The sequence below is a fragment of the Electrona antarctica genome (assembly GCF_951216825.1).
Source record: "Electrona antarctica genome assembly, chromosome: 22".
Lineage (NCBI taxonomy): Eukaryota > Metazoa > Chordata > Actinopteri > Myctophiformes > Myctophidae > Electrona > Electrona antarctica.
The window spans coordinates 13,276,236-13,296,153 of NC_136805.1; the positions used below are offsets into that span (position 1 = coordinate 13,276,236).

The 19,918-nt window shown below is 42.3% G+C and overlaps 1 protein-coding gene across 1 annotated transcript in view; it reads right to left on the reverse strand.

Moving 5' to 3' along the window:
* ryr2a (ryanodine receptor 2a (cardiac)) overlaps window positions 1-19,918 on the reverse strand; it is a gene marked incomplete at its 5' end in the record, with an annotated part of 316,463 nt that overhangs the window by 65,238 nt on the left and 231,307 nt on the right. Inside the window, 18 exons of the mRNA XM_079492228.1 lie at window positions 400-476; window positions 1,759-1,838; window positions 3,379-3,478; window positions 4,419-4,466; window positions 4,587-4,638; window positions 8,723-8,829; window positions 11,993-12,089; window positions 12,285-12,397; window positions 12,478-12,621; window positions 13,651-13,710; window positions 14,277-14,447; window positions 14,697-14,789; window positions 16,252-16,339; window positions 17,079-17,236; window positions 18,251-18,333; window positions 18,642-18,834; window positions 19,373-19,500; window positions 19,696-19,826. Coding sequence (XP_079348354.1) covers window positions 400-476; window positions 1,759-1,838; window positions 3,379-3,478; window positions 4,419-4,466; window positions 4,587-4,638; window positions 8,723-8,829; window positions 11,993-12,089; window positions 12,285-12,397; window positions 12,478-12,621; window positions 13,651-13,710; window positions 14,277-14,447; window positions 14,697-14,789; window positions 16,252-16,339; window positions 17,079-17,236; window positions 18,251-18,333; window positions 18,642-18,834; window positions 19,373-19,500; window positions 19,696-19,826 — 1,923 coding nt within the window. The remainder of the gene's footprint in view (window positions 1-399; window positions 477-1,758; window positions 1,839-3,378; window positions 3,479-4,418; window positions 4,467-4,586; window positions 4,639-8,722; window positions 8,830-11,992; window positions 12,090-12,284; window positions 12,398-12,477; window positions 12,622-13,650; window positions 13,711-14,276; window positions 14,448-14,696; window positions 14,790-16,251; window positions 16,340-17,078; window positions 17,237-18,250; window positions 18,334-18,641; window positions 18,835-19,372; window positions 19,501-19,695; window positions 19,827-19,918) is intronic.

The window sequence follows — 19,918 nt, forward strand, 5'->3', positions numbered from 1 at the left end:
TTCACATGAAGTGTGTCAAAAATTCCCCTAGGGTGGTTGAATATAAACCAATGTAGGATATGTTAGTAGACACCTTTACAAACACATTGGTGAAGAACATTCTTGGTAAGAAATGTATTCCCAGATTTGACATTATACTGATAATATTCCCTGACTACATCCACTCTGCACTATCTAGCCCTATCTGGATGGGGGAAAAAGTCGGTTATTCCAAAAAAAGGCTTCACAATTTACGTAAGCAGCGGCTCAAATCGCATAGCACGACAATGGGGTGAGACAGGGGGACACCATCCTACCACACTGAATTTGTTATAAAAAGTCAGTCAGTCAGTCAGTATTGTAAAGTATTGTCTTTCAATCCTACTGCAGGGAGAACCCTATAGGTTCTAACTAGGTTACCTGCATGACTGCATGAGGCCAGCCAGACTCTGAAAGAAGCCCACATCCTTTTTGTCTTTCAGATAGATCAGCATTTTCTGCCAGAGAGCACACAGGAAAAATACATTTTGTATGACACTTGCAGTTAAAAACACCATTACAAATGACTTCACAGACAATAACATAAATTGATCAAATATATCGACGCCTCTTCTTCTTTCGTCTAGAAGAAGAGCCGATATATTATCAACTAGAATTAGAATATATCGACTGCCAAGAGAAAAACAAAAAACAAATGACCCAGAACCATAAAGGGAATGGCATATTTGTCCACTAAAAATGAGTCCAAATACAGAGAATGTTATGAACATATTAGCCCTGACCCTACTTCTAACATGAAGTCATCTCTGACATTGTTGGTTGACGAATTATGGGTGTTTGACATGTACAGTACTGTAACCATCGAGCATGAAGTTGGCACCGAAGATTTTACAAAGTTCAAAAACATCATGAATTTAAAGTAGGCCTAATGTTTCTATCAGTTTATAAGAACTTTGACGGATGTAATCTGTGCTAGACAAATTGTCGTGATGTGTGGACTCCCATCATCTGAGACTCCTCTGAGATTTCCTCTAAATATTGTTTCTGCTTATCTCAGTTTGGAATAACAAGACAAGAACATGATAACAACCAGATAAGATAAGAACAAGATAACATGACAAGAAAATATATAATATTTAGAGAAATACTTTAGAGTGGTCCAAATGCCAAAATGTGTGAATACTATTCTCCACTACTCTAATTGCTATAAATCAGTTGCATGTCTGCTCTCTGTTCTCCTTACATTTTAGCACACACAGTAAAGGTTTGGCACGTGCTCCTTAAAGGAGAATTTCGGACAAGAAGGCTTTCTTACCTTTATTTGTAGTTGTTACGTCCCCACCAAAGAGGTCCAGGTGTTATTTTGTGCCAAAACTCATTATTGGCTATTTCCCCTACCATAAGCCCTCAATGGGGTGTTGGGTTTTAGTTCTAATTTGCTTATTTCCATCTCTCAAAAATCATATCATATAAAATCATATATCCTCTCTTCATAATGTAAATAGTATCCCAAGCGGCACACTTTAATACTTATTTCGATGAAAATAAGCGAATTAGCACTAAAACTAAAATTGAGCGCTTATGGTAGGGGAAACACCTGGACCTCTTTGGTGGGGACGTAACAACTACAAATAAAGGTAAGAAAACCTTCTAGTTCGAAATTCTCCTTTAAGACACATTCACTCCAAAAAAGACAAACAATAACAATTACCCATATTAATTGAAATCTCTGTTAATAGATTAAAGGAAAAGGTAAGATTTTAAAGGTGAGACTGATACCTGTTGTACGGTGGAGTTGCCCCCATTCAGGACAGCTATACCCAGCTTCAAAGTACAGGCCACCATGGGACCCATCTCCCCTGTGTGAAGGACCCAGACACACACACTGTTCAGTGTTCATTCAGCATCTACTCTCAGGCCTATAATAATGTGAAATCACACATTCTATTTGTAATTATAGGGGGCGACATTGGCTCAGGATGTAAAGCAGCTGCTTGGGAAACGGAACGTTTCCAGTTCGATCCCGGGGCTACTTCAGTGTCGAAGTGTCTTGGAGCAAGACACTGAACCCCTAATTGCTCCAGATGAGCAGCTTGGTGCCTTGCATGGTTCCTTCTACCGTCGTTTTATCAATGTGTGTGTCACTGGGTGAATGTAATGCACATTGTAATCTATATGTAACACATGTACCCTAGCATCCCTATTCAGCACATTCACATTCAGCTCATAATAGGCGAACATTCTGTGAAAATGTGCAAACATTTGCTGAAAATAGCAATACGGTACGTCACAATCACAACAGGATGTGTTGGATGGAGATGGATGGGTGGAAAAGAGGAGGGCACAAAGTAGAGATGTCCCGATACTGTATCGGTATTGGGAAAAGTATCGGATCGGCCCTTATTTGTCATATCGGGTCATATCGGTATCGGCGAATATGCCAGGGGTAAGGGGTTGATACTATGGCTGCAGGTAAATAAAATGTTGGGACATGTGGAGTTTGCTTTGGAGTTGCCCAAACTGCAAGTGCACATTTGAGTGAGGAGTCTGCTATAAACACAACACGAGATATATAGCTAGATAGCTATAAACACAAGATGAGATCACGACACTGGTATCGGTATTCGGTATCGGTATCGGCTAACACAGAAATTGAGGTATCGGGATCGGATCGGAAGCGAAAAAAGTGTATCGGGACATCCCTAGCATAAAGTATAGACCCATCCCTGGTGGTTACCGGTGGTCAACGACGTATACAGTCTATGACGCAACGCATGGTATGCTTGTAGATTGGCTATTTTCGGCGAAGAGATTTGGTGTAGAGGGAAATAAGTATAGCATTTCACTCCAGCCTACAGTATGTTGTTAAGACGTTACCAGTACCACAGCAAAGAGTGGAGATAGGTTGACGATGTTTGAAGAATACACACATCCAATCTGATTACTACATGCAAACAAGGGTGTGGACTAGGGCATTAAGCAACTAGTCGACTAGTTTACTAGTCAACTAGTAAATCCACTAGTCGACCTTGTTGGTACTAGTTGACTAGTTGATAAGAAAAAAAGAAAGAAAAAAGTTTATTTTTTTTATTTTTTCCCCGATTTTGTAGGCCTCAAGATCAGGTAGATTATAGTTATAGTCACCATGTACACAGTTTTTCAATGTACACATATTTATTTCCAAAAAAAAATATTTTATTTTTTACATAATAGGTAGTTTACTAGTCGACTAGTCGACTAGTAAACTAGGCAACTAGTCAACTAGTAAAAATGACTAGAAGTGAATGCCCTAGTGTGGACAGTAGTCCTAAAGATCCGATTTGACATTTGAGATACAAATGAGATTTGCCTGTAATCTGAACAAAGCCTAGAAGATCACAGACTAAAGCTGAGACAAACCTTTGCTAGCGCTGATGGTTTGCAGCACCATCTCAGCAGCCCCGCGGTCGTGCAACCTGGCCTGCTGGTACAACAGCTTCTGTTTCTCCATCTCCTTCTCCTGTTTGTGGGAAACAAGACACCGGTTTGAAGGGTCGTACTCGTACCACGTCAGTAATGGTACCGTACTACGGATTGGTTTCATTAGATTCTCATATGAATTGTATTTTGTGTAAATCCAGAAATACAACAAATAGAAAAATATCGATCAACCCTAAGTCTTTGCAAATCTACACAATATTCCAGATTTTATATAACCAAATAGATCTAAATACTGAATACATGTTTTAGTTGGTCGGGAAGGTTGCATTCAGAAGTATCAGTGTAAAATACAGATATTTGAAGTCTTGGTATTTGCAAATAATAATAAAAACACTTACATTATTTACCCTGGGTTTTGGGATGCTGGGTTTTAACACATTAGAACAATTCTTTAAGTGCCAGATTAATAGTCACCAATCATAGGAAAGTAAAGTACACTAAACTGGCTTTCAAACTTGCCTGTAATTGTCTAATATGCTTGGTGATCATATTATTACCATGTATTCCTCTGGCACCGTTCTAGCCTAAATCAACAGCTACTTGACCCAGGTCTAATGAAAACACATGGTGGAGTCAGAGACTTTTAGAAAGATCCAAACAAAACCACATCATTTCACAGTTCAGTGAACAAACTGAAGATACGGTAAGATAGAAGGAGACCAGCTCAGTGGCCTTGTGGTTAGAGTGTCCGCCCTGAGACTGGGAGGTTGGGGTTCAATCCCCGGCCGGGTCATACCAAAGACTCTAAAAATGGGACCCAGTGCCTCCCTGCTTGACACTCAGCATCAAGGGTTGGATTGGGGGTAAGTCCCTGCGACATACTAGCGTCATGTCCAGGGGGTGTACTTGTACATCAAGCTGCCTCACGCTACAGAAACAGGAGATAAGCTCCTGCCCTATGGGCCCCATGGCTCGGCAAGGCTACTTACTTACTTACTTAAGATAGAAGGACCACCTACTTCAAAACTCTTCACTTCCTCTTCATCCTCTTCATCGGCATGGCAACTCTGATCGAGAGAAAGAAAGAAAGAGAGAGAGGAGGAGGGATGTTAGTTATTATCAGTCTGCAAATGTGCATGGTGGTTATACACACTGATGAAGATTGTGTTGGGGATTGAACTCTTCACCTTAGCCATGATGTCAGCATAGGCCATATAGAGGCAGTCCTCATCCAGTTTACTGCAACAGGAAAAGAATCTGCATTATAACCAGATTAAACCTGGCATATTATTATTGTCTGCCTGTAATGTTATGAGAAGCCTGCCCTGTATCATCTTCCTCCGTGCTTGAAAGGCAAGATGTGTGCCTGTCTCACCCACATAGGGGTAGAGAGAGAGAGTAGAGGATTTTATAGTATATATTTCATAGTTTTGATTGCTTTATTTCACACTTGTTTTGGCAACTGTTTTCCCATGACGATAAAGCCAATTTCAATTGAACTGATAATTGAGAGAAAGTGAGAGAGGGAAAGAGGGGGAGAGAGAGAGAGAGAGAGATAAGAGTGAGAGAGAGAGAGAGAGAGAGAGAGTGAGAGAGAGAGAGAGAGAGAGAGATGTCAGATCCACACTGTCCTCTACCTAGTTAACGATGCATCACGTTCAATGTGCTACACCACCCTGAGTAGTGCCATATGGCAAGAAGTCACATACATAATAGCCTGGATACATACATAATGACATTACAGACAAACGGCCATGAGAGCCTGCAGTTGCAGAGTGGAAATAATAGACAGCTAAATGAAGAGGTGCTTTATAGATAATAGCCCTTTGCGAGTGTTGCTGCCAGAATGAGTGGAACCGTAACTTCCTGTCTGTTATTCAGACAAGGTTGTCCCTTACATTACCGCACTAGTGTTGATTTTGTCGACTAAAACTACAGTATGACGAAAAATGTTCGTCGACTACCTTTTTTCATTTACGGAAACTAAATAAAAACTACATAAGCCATGGAGCCGCCATGCACGGGAGTGTTGGATTTCTGACCACTCCCGCCCGCACTCGCAATGATTTCATTTTTTGACCGCATACAGTGACTGCCTGTCCACCGCTCCTGCCCGCAAAACAAAACATTAAGTCCCATTTAGTCCTGCACCATCCTGCAATTTTATCGTTTTAAACCCGCAAAATTTCCATTGAGATTGAAAAACATTACATTTACCCAAACCGAATGAGATTGAGCAGGCGTGCACGAGAGAGGGGTTGTCTATTTATGAGGAGTTGCTCACAGAAAGAGGGGAAGTGTTTATATTGCGACAGGACATATATTATAGGTAGGCCAGAGGCCTATATATTATATTGTGACACGAAGTCACGGACACCGCGACGAGCTGCACACAGGGCGCAGCGTGAGAACGAGAAAGAGAGAGAGACTCCACGTGCGATGTCCAGCACAGTAGGGGAAATTATATCTCAGACATATTCATATCTTGCTAAAGTGTATATACTGTAAGCTGTATAAGTGAAGTGATAATATACACTTACACTGTAAGTGTATATAAGCTCTCATCTGGTTAATTGCGGGAGGATGCAGGATTTTGCGGGGCCCGCTGGTTTTATCTTGACTGCCTGTTCCCGACCGCAGGTATTTAAATACAGGAGTGGAAGTAGACCCTTGGGACGCCAGTCAACAATGTATTAAGACTGTGGCCTTTAGGAATTCTGCTCGTAGCAAGACAACATAATTGCAATAATCGACAAAACAAGATCACAGATTTCTGCCTCTGGACAAACATTGACACGGTTGAAAAGTTGCAGAGGATCTTCAGGGATTTGTTTTTCACAAATCGATTTCCACTTGTGTTCAAATCTCATTTCAAAGTGATTGTATCCACCAGTGTTGGTGCTGTGATCTCTGACAGATTGAATTAGGGAAGGGAATTAACTTATTGCCTCTAGACTGAGGTTAAAGGTCATACAGAACAAATTAGATTAACAGCTATTTAATAGTCTACTACAGTATGCACAACTAATGCTGCTTTTGCTATGATAAGACCGACACTGCACACAAACAATATCTAATGTCATGTTGATGTGTTATTGGGAAATATACACCGTCCGTTACACACACACACACACACACACACACACACACACACACACACACACACACACACACACACACACACACACACACACACACACACACACACACACACACATACACACACACACACACACACACACACACACACACACACACACACACACACACACACACACACACACACACACACGTATTAGTATTTTGTAATATCACAATTTAAACTAAAAGGCACATCTCCTTCCACATTTCCTTCTACAGTATACCAGCAGTTATCAACTGTGATGGTTTTTACTTGCAGAAAATCATTGGCCTCTCGCTCCAATAGAGGGTATGCGCAATAGAGCGTCGCAGTCCCGCCCCCTGTCATGACGACGCCAGGCCCAGGAAATGATACCCAATGCATTTTTCCCATAGACATTTCAAAAAGTGTTTATTTAAAGACGGTTACGCCGCGTTCAAAGCCAACTCGAGTCGTGACAAATCATGACAATAAACACAATATTTTGGACCAAACAAATAATTACAAAGAAGAAAAACAACAACAAAAGTTTGTTGTCATGATTTGTCACGACAAGAGTTGGCTTTGTACGAGGCTTAAAATGTCTTTAAATAAATACTATTTGAAAAGTCTATGAGGAAATCATTTCCTGGGCCTTGGTAGGGGGCGGGAATGTGACGCTCTATTGCGCATGCACAAAGTGAGTGGCAATCGAGTGGCAAAGTGAGTTTAACGTTATTTAATGCAATCAGATAGAACTGTTTGGAGGTATAGACTGTCAAGGCCAGAAAGTAGTAGTAGTAGTACTATTCCTGCATACCGTAACTTACGGGTATGATGATGATGTCACACGCAAACCCTCAATAATGATTGGTTACATTTTTTGTTTTGTTATCATCATCATCATCATCACCTTTATTTATTCTCGGAAATACAGTTGAGGGCAAGCCCTCATTTTCAATGTAGCCGAGGTATGCATACTACGCCTTTAAAAATGTTAACCCTGGCATCCGTATTTGGGGCAAATGTTCATTCCTTTTTCCAAAATAGTGAAAATAGCATATATATAAGCACACAACACGGCACATCATGAAAAAAACCCAATAACCATCAATATACAAACAGAAACAGGCTATAAAATCATGGATCAAAAACCAATGAGATGGTTTTTTCTACCATCAAATAGATTTTTAAATGTTTACATGGTCATGTTTCACGTTTGTTCTCTGGACTGGTTGATAGTCTTCTGAGCTCCGGTAGAGCAACTACACAAGCCTCAACAAGTGGTAACTGTATTGTTCCCAGGTGTAACAATTATTTTGGACAGTCTGCCTTCTCAGTAAAGGGGGCAAACCTTTGGAACTCCTTGCCCACGGTTCTAAAACTAGAGAAAGGACGATAATGTGTTCTACAGAGGACTCAAACTATAATCAACTTTGTTCACATGTATAGTGTCTGACTGGTTACCTGAGTGATTATGTTTACTTTTGTTTTATAGGTCAATGTAATGGGTGTAAGTTTGTTGTAAAATATTATTAGTATAGTATATTATTAGATTATATGCCTCTGCATGTATTTTTTGTAAAAGATTGTTTTTAGTATAGGTAGCTCAAATTTGTATAGAAAGGCCTAAGGTCTGATCTCATCCATATCAACACTCCCACCCGGGCACTCAGGTCTGCCTCCTCCACCAACCTCACTGTTCCCCCAGCTCGTTTGTCCACCATGGGGGGTAGAGCTTTCAGCCGCTCTGCCCCTCGCCTCTGGAACAGCCTTCCCCCTGACATTCGAAACATGGACTCACTTCCCACCTTCAAATCCCACCTCAAAACTCACCTATTCAGACAAGCCTATGCTCACCTTGAGTAAAGGTCTGCTGCAGGCCTTTGTGTTTATTTTAAACTTGCTTTATTATATTGTATTTCTTTTCTGTTTTGTTAGGCGACCTTGGGTGACCTGAAAGGCGCTATATAAATAAAATGTATTATTATTAACCAGGGACTGGGGTTGCAAATTAGTCTTGGCTATATACCCTATGTACAATGCAACGGTTTCATGATTGAAACTTGATTTTTGTATTGTCCCTGTTAAATAAACAAGGGGGGAAAAAATGTAAAAAAAGAAGAATATCCCCCTTCCCAACTGGAACCCCATTTGCATCCATCTCCTACATCTGAGTATATCCATCTCCTAACTGGAGGGTTACATCTAAGTATATCCCACCATTTCTCTGTGAGTGCCGTTCTGCTGAAGAGCTGAATGAGCTGATGCAGTGGATCAATATGTTTCACACCCTCCTCTTCCTCTGGTGGCTCCTCTTCACCAGGTTTCTGAACCACATGCACGCACGCGCACGCGCACACACACACACACACACACACACACACACACACACACACACACACACACACACACACACACACACACACACACACACACACACACACACACACACACACACACACACACACACACACACAGGCAATCTGAGGTCAGTCGAGGTGATACAAACAAACACAATTACGTCGCTGTCGGGTGGAGATCGACCTTGTACGTCCAAAATGGTTACTTTTCAGGAAACAGGAAAGAAAAAATCCAATGTGAAAGAATTTGTTCCAATGGACCCAATGTAGTTGTGATTTAGTCACAAGCTGTTGTTAATACTTTTGATCGCTTAAATAGATATTTATAAATCCTTCAGATAGACTTAAATACCTTCACTTCCAACAAGTCGCAATGTGACCTTCTTTTGTATGACAAAGTAAGGCATTAATGTCACGGGGGGTGTGGGGGGGAGGGGGACAATATTATGAACATAACATGGAGATACAAGGTTTAAACCATAAGCAACATGATAACAAGCAACCTCTCTTGCTGCGTCTATCGATCTATCCATCTCTTCCCCCTTGTTCTGTGCAATAAGCTGTTGTAATAAACACCTGTCTGGTCAGAGGAGAGCAAATAACAATGTCAGGTCGTGAAACCGTTCAGATCCAATCAGTCATTCTTTGTCAAGGTTTCGTTCTCTGTGTGATCTGCGTATTAATTGGAAGAAAGATGTCATACAGATCAGGGAAAGTATAGTGGCAATGTGTTATTATTTCCCTCCCTATTCTATCTGTTTTTCTTTTACTGCGACAATAGCAGTAATTGCCTGTTCTAGGGAAAAGAGATGATCTGTGCACTGTTTGAAATGCTTGAATTTAATATGCAACACAATGTTTGGTCGAGAGAACATGATGTACTGTCTCTGTCTCTGTACATGGTGTTAGGGAGATAGTTTCAGGACAAAACGGTGCACTGGACAAGTGGACATAAAATCCACTTTGGGAGCACTCAAAACAGCGTGCGGATAATTATAGAGGTCTCAGGTGCTGGCAATTGCCACCCCCTAGTCCCCATTTAACATTATGCATACTTCTGCCAAGTGCAGAGACTGGAAACTTGGGTTGGACTTTCTGTATTTGATTCAAAACGTAGTCAAACTGTGCATGCGCCCCTTAGGCTGAATTATAAAATAAACAAAGTAAAGTACAAAGTTTATTGAGCAGCTTTCATGTGTAATAATGACCAGGAGCATCTATACTTTGACTGAACGCCTCTGGCACCAAGGAAAAAAGGCTGAAAATCAATGCTCAGCATGAACCATGACTGTGAAGGCTCAAGGCTAAGCCATAAATGTATACAGATGTACACGTAGGTGTACATTCAATTAAATATGGATTCACCCTATATTGCTGTACCATCTCACGATATTTAGAAAGTCTAAAGTCTCTGCAGTGTATCCAACTGAACACAAACATTATTTGGCTATATCTATATGCCTTTCAGATTTTTTTTCAGTAGTTCTTGCACGTCCATGTTTTTCTACCTAGCCGTACACCTCCGCAGCCAAACATTGCATGTGATTGGACAGCAGTTCAGCGTCTTAGTGATTTATAATATCTTATTTCTAATCTGTCCGGTTTTGAAGAAACGTTGGCTGTGGATAATCCCTCTCTGTGCGATTACAAACACAAACGGATTGCAATGAATTAATGGAGAGAAATAATACACTCTTTGTCCAATGTCTGTCTACAGCAATGGCCAAATCTCTGAGACAAATGATGTCAAGGCACGTTGGACGTTGATGGAAATAAACAGCGCCGATCCAGGCGATAAAACGTTCCATACAATGCTCCGGTGGCTCGCTTCGTGCGAGCAGCGGTGTTGCTAGGCAGGGTGTTCAATTCATGGGGGGAACTAGGTTTCAGAAGTCACACAGGAGAGTAAAAATGTCTTTACTTAAGACTTAAAAAAGACTTTTAATCATATCTGAGCTCATCTTATTCATTTCATTTTTGCATAATGTTTTGTGCGTATGTTGACAGTTGTGTACATGTACATATGCCTATGCTTTGCATTGTTTCTTTTACCTATTGCACCTATAAATACATTTTGATTTGATTTGAAGTTTCCATTATGAACCCTCAAGAAGTCCCAGGTCTACTACACGGTCCAGGCAGTGTTTAATTATGCACAATTCTGAATGCTTTTAGGCTACAAACCTTTATGTTCTTCACTGCCTTTTATTTAAAACCTGCTTAAAAAACATATTTTTTACATCTGTATGTTTACACTTGATCTCTGTTTCTTATGTACAGTAACAACTTTGTGAAAGATGTGCTATACAAACTTTACATGTCTTCCTTACAGTATGTTACCAATCCAGAATTTCAATAGTCAAGTCAAACGTATTAAAGGAAAAACTAAAAGAAAGGACAAGGAAATAAAACCAGGGACACACAAAGCTCCCTATAGGAGTGGTACATTGCACCACTCAAAAACAAGAAAACAAAACACTCAAATTATGCAAGCGAGGAGGTCACTAAAAGCAGCCGCTTGGGATAGTCGCTCTAAATGTTGTTACGTAACACTTGATTCTGTGAAAACAGCATGTCGAGTATTGTCCTACATGATCTAATCATCAAAGGGACAGTGGAAACAATGAGAATGAAGCATAATGTCATGACAGAATGACATGTAGAAACTGGCAGCTGTCAGAGACACTTTCAGGATTGAACCTTTCCTCACCATACACTGTAAGATCCCGCTCCGAAGAGTATACAAATGGAACCAAATGGACCCACAGGGGTATATTTGGTTCCATTTGTGTACTCTTCGGAGCTAAATGAACGCTAAGAACTTTACTGTGTAATTGCCCGCTAATGACAGCTTGGGGTGTCACTGTAAATGGGCTAAATTATTTTCTCGTTAGGGGTCAATTCATCTCATCACGGTATGCCCTGCAGACAACAGGAGTCTTGGCATTTCACACAAAAGAAAGAGAAGGAAAAGGTATTGGAAGCTGCACACCGCTTTAAAGAAGGACATTTGACAGCCTAAACAATAGTCATGTAGTTGTCAGGCTGAAAAGAGAATTTTCAATTCTTAACAGAAGATGACCTTTGAAGTAGCTTTATAATGTTTTGAGGTTTTTTTTAGAAGACTTACAGCCAAGTCCTCTATGAGTTTATCTTCAAAGTAGTGTTCCTCTGCTTCGATCCAAGACTTCTCATAGCCCTGCAGGAAGAGGTTCACCGCACGGTGCCTGGGGAGGGTCAAAAAGCACTGCATTCATATTTTACACAATGCATTACACGCCAACTGTGTGTATGAGTGAGCCCGTGTGCGGGTGGCTGACTGTACTTGGGCAAGATTCATATCAGGGCAGACTAAGCCTGTTGCTCTTGATAAGGCGTGCACGCCGGCGTGTGTGCGTCTGCGGGTGTGTGTGTGTGTGTACCTAGGCAGGTTATAAAGCGGAGCCATCCTGAAGCAGGCCACCACAGCTCTCTTCCTCTGTTTGGACAACAACTTGTGCCAAACAGCCTTCTTACTCCTCTGAGGGTGTTCAACCTGGAAGATACATTAAGATCAAGTCACACAACTCAGAGTCACCATGCTAACAAACTGTCCTATCCGTGTGCGCACACACACACACACACCTGGTCCAAGTGGAAGAGGACGTGAGCAATGTCCAGGACCCTCTCCACCGTCTTCGCTGGGTCAGACGTATCATCACTGCGGTTAGGGAGGTCTCTGTAGAGAGCCATCTGCCACCGGATGGCGGGGTCCTCCAACTGAGGAGCACACACGTGCACGCACGCACGCACGCACACACACACACACACACACACACACACACACACACACACACACACACACACACACACACACACACACACACACACACACACACACACACACACACACACACACACACACACACACACACACACACACACACACACACACACACACAAATTAAATAAATTATAATAAAAATGATTACAAGGGTCAATTACTCAATACGTGGTCCCGAGAGCAAAACACTGAACTTTTTATTATTATTCCATTACTAATACTAAGCTCAGTGGCTCTGCAGGCCTCACGGCCAGTGCCGTGTGCTTTCACATGAGCATCAACAGAGGAGGCTATCCTCATGTTGGCGGCCATAGGTGTCCATAGTGGCTGGGGCACTTGCGGAGGGGTGATGGCAGATGCTTGTGGCCCCCTGCCTTGTACGGGCCGGAGGGTTTGACATGGAGCTGCTTCATGGTGACGATGAGCTTGTTGACCAGCGTTGTGAAGAGGGAGACTCCGTACTGATGGAAGGCAGGGGACAAGAGCAGGTCGACATGCAGACATGCAGGACAGATTGACAGAATGGATGGTTGGACGGTTCACAGGGATGCAGAGAAAACAACAAAAGGGAAGAGATGATTGATGTGGAACTAATAGGAATGGGTACATGTGTGATGCACTGTCAAAAAACAACAATAACAGTTGAATTTGAAATTCATTGAACATGTTGAACATCAATAGTTAATGAAAAAAATTATTTCACTTAGATTATGAATTACAATGCAGTCTGCTTGTAGTTGTAGCAGACTGCATTGTACCGTGGAGTTTGGATGCACACTATAGAACTTGCATAGGGTGGAAGTGCATGCTGTGCATTCTGTGAAACAGGGATCAGGGAACAGGAAGGGTGATGTCATAATAATAGCATTGCTAATGAATGGCTATTAGACACTGATTGAAGGTTAGCACATCCGCCTGGAAACTGACTTACCTTGATATCCTCTAAGTCTAATCAAGTATCTCACCTTCCCTTGTAGATGCAGATTGTTCCTGATAATCTCCCGCACCTCGTCCTCTGTGTCTTTCTGTTGATGAATCAAATGCAGTCCTCCATTAGTAGACCGATTATAGCATAGTATTCAGAGGTTTGTTTCACTATAGCAAACAGTGATATAGTGTGTGTGTGTGTGTGTGTGTGTGTGTGTGTGTGTGTGTGTGTGTGTGTGTGTGTGTGTGTGTGTGTGTGTGCGTGCGTGCGTGTGTGCGTATATAATGTATATGTATATATATGAGAGAGAGAGAGAGAGAGAGAGAGAGAGAGAGAGAGAGAGAGAGAGAGAGAGAAAGAGAATCTGTATTGGGAAATGAATGCACCCAAAGTGCATAAAATAAACCCTTATTGTATAGCTGTATACGAGTGTATTGCAGTTATAATGTGTGGTTGTCACACAATCCCAAGGCAGACCTGGTCTCGCGGCATGCCGTTTGGAAACGACTGATCTATTCTAAAGGACATGAGCAAAATGCTATTTCTGACAAAAAGGAAAGCAAGACAACCAACTCACAACCCAGTTGTGTTTTTTGCTCCCCATCATGTCTGAATGAGAGACAGACAGATCGATGTGTCAGTGGACCAGTCACAGTGGACTACCTGAGTGAAGCGGTTCTTGGCCAGGGCAATGAGCTCCTGGTCTCCGGGCGCACAGATGTTGAGTCCAACAGGCAGCATGCGCTTCAGAGTGGCCACGATGAGACTGGTCTGCATCGTGTAGCGGTCTCCCTTCTTCTTGTGTTTCTTCCTCTCCTGGTCTGAGGAAGAACTCTGGGGAAGAAGTACACACAGAGAGAAAGATGTAGATGTATGACTGTGTACACGCACGTGCGCGCGCACGCACGCACGCACGCACGCACGCACGCACGCACGCACCGCAAATGTGTGCTTGTTTCGTTCATCTAGTGGCATGCGACTTTTGACATAATCACTATTGATGTTATGGTTTCATTTAGCCATTTCTTTCATCCAGTCATTCATCTACCGTATCTATGTTTTCAGCGTTCCATCCATCCATACCTTGGACATCTTAGACTTGGTGTCAGTGATTAGGAAGGACATGTTGTTGATTTCATTCTGCACCACAAAGTTCTGCTCTTCCCTCTTGAAGTTCTGCAGGAGGACAGAACCAATATCACAATGATAATACAATCACCTAATCGCAATTCATTGAGATGAATGAAGCCTGCGATAGTTCATATAGGGGCACATTAGTCTGAATTCCTTAGCTGTAATCAGCTGTCAGTCAGCTGATTGTATTAATCAGCCTAGCCATTACTGTAGCTATTCCTCATTCACATCTCAGCTGACCGTTATGTCACACATCCATACTCCAATCAGAGCTCACGCCTTTAACAGAGCAAACATTTTTATTTTTTATTTTTAATATTTGTTTTTTGGGCTTTTCATGCCTTTATTGACAGTGAACAGTAGATAGACTGGAAAAGGGGAGAGAGATGGGGAGTGACACGCGGAAAAGGCCGCCGGGCTCGGGAGTCGAAACTGCGGCACGCCGTCCAGCTGGCTTGGCAGCCTAGGTGCCCAAACGGTTGAGCTAACCATCCGGGCCAACAAAGACGGCTCTCGACTTCATTGCTTAACAGACACTGCTGCTGCGAGCAAGCTTGCCTCCACCACCCCAGCCTCCACCTTTTGATCATAGTATGGCATAGGCTCAAGAGTCTGGCATAGGCTCAAATACTTGAGAATGTATGTCTGCTGATTCAATCTAAATATTAACGTAAATGTACTGCTTACGTATTGCTCAAACGTGCAAACTGAATGTTGAACTGACATTCTCGTGCACATGGCTTTAAACTATAATTCAATGTTGCATAGCTCTAATCTGATTCAATGTTCTATGGCTTTAATGTTAACATACATTCAAGTTGTATGTTTCAAGTTTGCATGACTCAAGTTAATCTCATTAACTGTCTTATGTGCTGTTCTTGTATACTAATGTTAATGTTCTCTGATTTTGCTTAGCATGCTGCTTTGACAAAATTCAGAGAATATCCTATAAGCTCCTATAAGCTATGTCTAGACTGGCAGCCCGAATCCAATGTTTGGCCTATCCAGATTGGAATCATATTGGTTTATCAAGTCCAAACAGCAAAAAAAGACACATGTAAACAGTGTCAGTCTGACACTTGATTTATACTTTGTTGTATGGCTTTTTGCTCGGCGAAAGTTAAGTTATAAGTTAAGCCTTACTCACGCCTATGTCACTCATTACCACATGAACCAATGCAGAATTGCAGACTGATGATCACTTGCACCCATTTGGGGCGGGAACCCCTTTTGGTGTTAGCATTATGTTATGCTTTAGCTATTGAAAAATAGCAGATCTACAAGCTCATAGCGCGCCACCGAGTGGCGCGCTACGAGCTTGTAGGTCTGCTATTTTTGAAAAATCGAAGAACGACTGACATAGAAACATAGCTTTTTCAGAAAACTGTCAGGATGTAGAAGACATTTTTAGAATCTGATCTCAGGTCAAAATGGGTTAACAGTGTGGACGGTCAGTCTAAAGATCATATTTGAGAAATAAAGTGCAGTCTGAACAATGCCTTACATGAGACTTGGCCCAGAAGATGAAGACCTCGGCCACCATTCGGAACAGCTCCTCTGCCTCTGGGTTGGGCTCCTTCAGCCATTTGGCCCTGTCAGTACAAAACAACAAGGAATAAAAAAGGGAAATCATGGAGAAGGGAATCATGATGACAGAGTTGTTTTTGTTGTTTTGTATCAAAATCAGGAACGTAAAATAGATTATCCCACGATTTTTGCAACCCATGTTTTCACTCAGTGTTATTGAATGTAATCCTGGGTGCTACACTCCCTCTGCCAACCTGGGGAGAGCAACGGACTGACCTCATGCTTCCTTCTATGCACGAGGAGTCCAAGCCGCTTCTTTTCACCTGACAGGGGGAGAGTTTTCCCAGTTGGACATAGCGAGTGGAAGGAACACGTCTTTCCAACCAGCTGGGGCGGCTGTGGCTCAGGAGGTAGAGCAGGTCGTCCAATGATCCCTGGGTTGACGGTTCGAATCCCGGCTCCTCCTGTCCACATGTCGAAGTGTCCTTGGGCAAGACACTGAACCCTACATTGCCTCCAATGAGTCGGTGTAAGCTTGCCACCATTGGTGTGTGAATGTGGGAAGTGAGGACGCTGGCGTCGACTGTTCGCCGCTTCACCTCCCAATGTATGAATGAATGAACCATTGTAAAGCGCTTTGAGCACTTGGAAAAGCGCTATAAAAATGCAATTCATTATTACTGCATGTTATATAGCTCATCTACAAGCTCTCAAACTTTTTTAGTGAATTTCAGCCCTGCCTCTCTAACATTCTCTGCACGTCACTGTAACAAGGTGTACCAGGTCTAAATGAGCATGTTGTACCTGTTGTAGTCCACGAATCGTATGAGGAGAGGGTAGAAGGCGTACAGGTCTCTGATCAGTATGGTAAACTCGTCCAGGATCAGGAGCTCTGACTCAGACATGTCGCCCCGCCCCTCTATCCGGCTGGTCTCCTCGTCCACCATCACCACCACAGCTTTCTGCACAGACATTTAAATCACAATCCAAATCACTATTTCAACCACAAGTTCTTAGAGAAAACGGCTTGCGTTACTACAGTCTACTCTACACCGAATCTCTTTGTTGATTGTCTATTTTTGACTAATGTTCCACCCAGATTGTGTTTATAATAGTCCCTGGAAACCCAAATGGTTTGCCTCTTACCTCACTGTAATGTACAGTTCCACCGTTTAATATTGTAACACCGTGTAATAAGTGATCGCGGATAAATAATCGTATATTAGAAGTACAATCGAATGACAATCCTCTTTTGTAGTGGCAAGGATTGAATGACTGTCTTACTCATGTGTCTTTTTTAGTTTTAGTTTTTATTTTTATTAGCGCTCACAACTTCACATACTCTCTAATGTCTTCTTCTGAGTACAATACTTTATTGTACTTTAACATTTATGTACACATCTTCTATCTCTCCCATACACTTTATTTTAATTGTTTTCTTGTCTTTGTTAAAGATGGAGTGCCACAATTTTTGTATTTTTCCAGTTTTTCATGTGTCTATGAGGTGACAGTACTTCATTAGACACCCTGGAGTCGTTTTTATGTACACTGATGCATTCCCTTTGTATTTAAGGTTTCTTCCTGGAGGCTGAACCCTTGACAGTCAAACGTGCCAATGAAAAAAACAGTAATATAGTGACATCACATTATCAGCCCCTCCCCTAACCCCTCCCCCTTTATCATACAACTGCAGCTGTGGGTGCGGCTTAAGTTCAGGTGGATCACCACCCACCAGGCATACTTAATGAACTGAAAATAAAAACAACATTTTAACAAATACTTTTTTGAAGTATAACAATAAGACAACAATAGAACAATCCTTATATAACAATAAGACCTGATGATCATGTTTTAGGGTGGAAAAAAATCATGGCACTCCATCTTTAATGTTTTTTTATAAAAACCTGAAATGTTGCATAACAAGATTATTGATGTCCTTAAATAAAGAATATAAAAAAGTTCATGACAATCCTCACATTTTTTAGTTTCTCCATCAGAGGCAGGAAGTGGGTCTTCAGCAGCTGAGCTTTGGCTTTGCTGATGATTGGCTGAGAGAAGACTTGGGGGTGGGAACAGAGACATGATTGACAGTCAAAACATTTTAAAATGTTTCCAATCAGCTATGCAGTCTCCTACCGTACATCTCTCTCCGTCTACCCTCCAGCACGTGCACTCGCGCGCACATGCACGAATTGCACGCACACGCACACATGCACGCACACACACACATACACGCACACACACACACACACACACGCACATGCACACACACAGACACACACACACACACACACACACACACACAAACACACACATACACACACACACACACACACCCCTCTCTCTCTTATCCTTCCTACAGTATACCTGCCAGTCGTTTCATCCACGCCCCCTCGTCTATTCCCAGGTTGTTGTAGATGATTTTCAGGATGTTGCCCAGCAGACTGTTCATGTGCTCGGAGGTCAGGGAGGTGCAGCAGCTGTCAGCCGTCTCAGGGTTACTCTCCGGTCCGTACTCCCACCAGTGAGACATGTAGCTGCACAGCATCGGCAGCACCACCTGCATGCAGAGGACCACAACACCCGGCAGTCAAGCAAGCAGTCATTTTAACCATTTTAACCGCCGGGTAGCATTCGTGGACGAGCAAACGATACCAGTGAAAGCTCGGAATCAGCTTCATTGTCACATCACAGGTTTATAGAAGTAAAGTGGCTGAAATTCGTTCGTTTTCGTGCATAGTTCCCATTCATTATTTTTATGGAAGAAGGAAAGGGAGGAAGAAGAGGGGGTGCAAAAGAAATAAAAACGAATTATCTACAAATTCTACATATTTACATGGTACCTGAAATCTTGTAGACAGGAGATTGATCTTCTCATACCGTATATATATATTTTCATCTCACGGTTTGTCAGATATGGGCGGCAGTGGCTCAGTAGGTAGAGCGGGTACAGGCTTTAGTTTAGACATACAATTGGTCCAACTGTCATTAGTACAACAACGTACAGTACCTCAAACCCTAACCTAACCCTAACGGCAAGCACAGAACATTTACCATGTTGTCACCACAAGTATATGGTCAACGTGCCTAGTCCTTACCTCCATGACATGGGGCATCTGTGTGTATCTTATGCCAGACTCGGACAGCTCCATGATCTCCTCCAGAGACTTCTCCAAGGCTGGGATCAGAGGACACACCTCCCCGACCTGGGGAGGAAGACCTAGAGCTGAGAGGTGGGAGAAGAGAAGAGAAATTAATTGACCATTCGCAAAAGTCCCACCCACATTATATTAGTTACTGTTGCTATGGCTGTCAAGCTTCTCAGATTTGTAAATGGGAGCTAATTCCTAAGTCATATTCTATTACGGAGTGCTCATTTTGGTCACTTAATGTCCTGCAAATACACAGTATTGCTCTGTACCTGCCCTCTCTTTGGCTCCTTTGGCATTGTAGATGGAGTAGCTGTTGAACTTGTTGAGCTGAGGTTCCAGGAAGGCCACAGGAAAGGCAGCTGAGAAGGCAGCCAAACACTCTCCTAAAGCTGGACGTTGTCTTCAGCCGAACAGGACATGAACAGGGGAAGGAGGGAGGGAGGGAGGAAGGAAGGAAGGAAAATGAAGCGGAGAGGGAATGAACACAGAGAG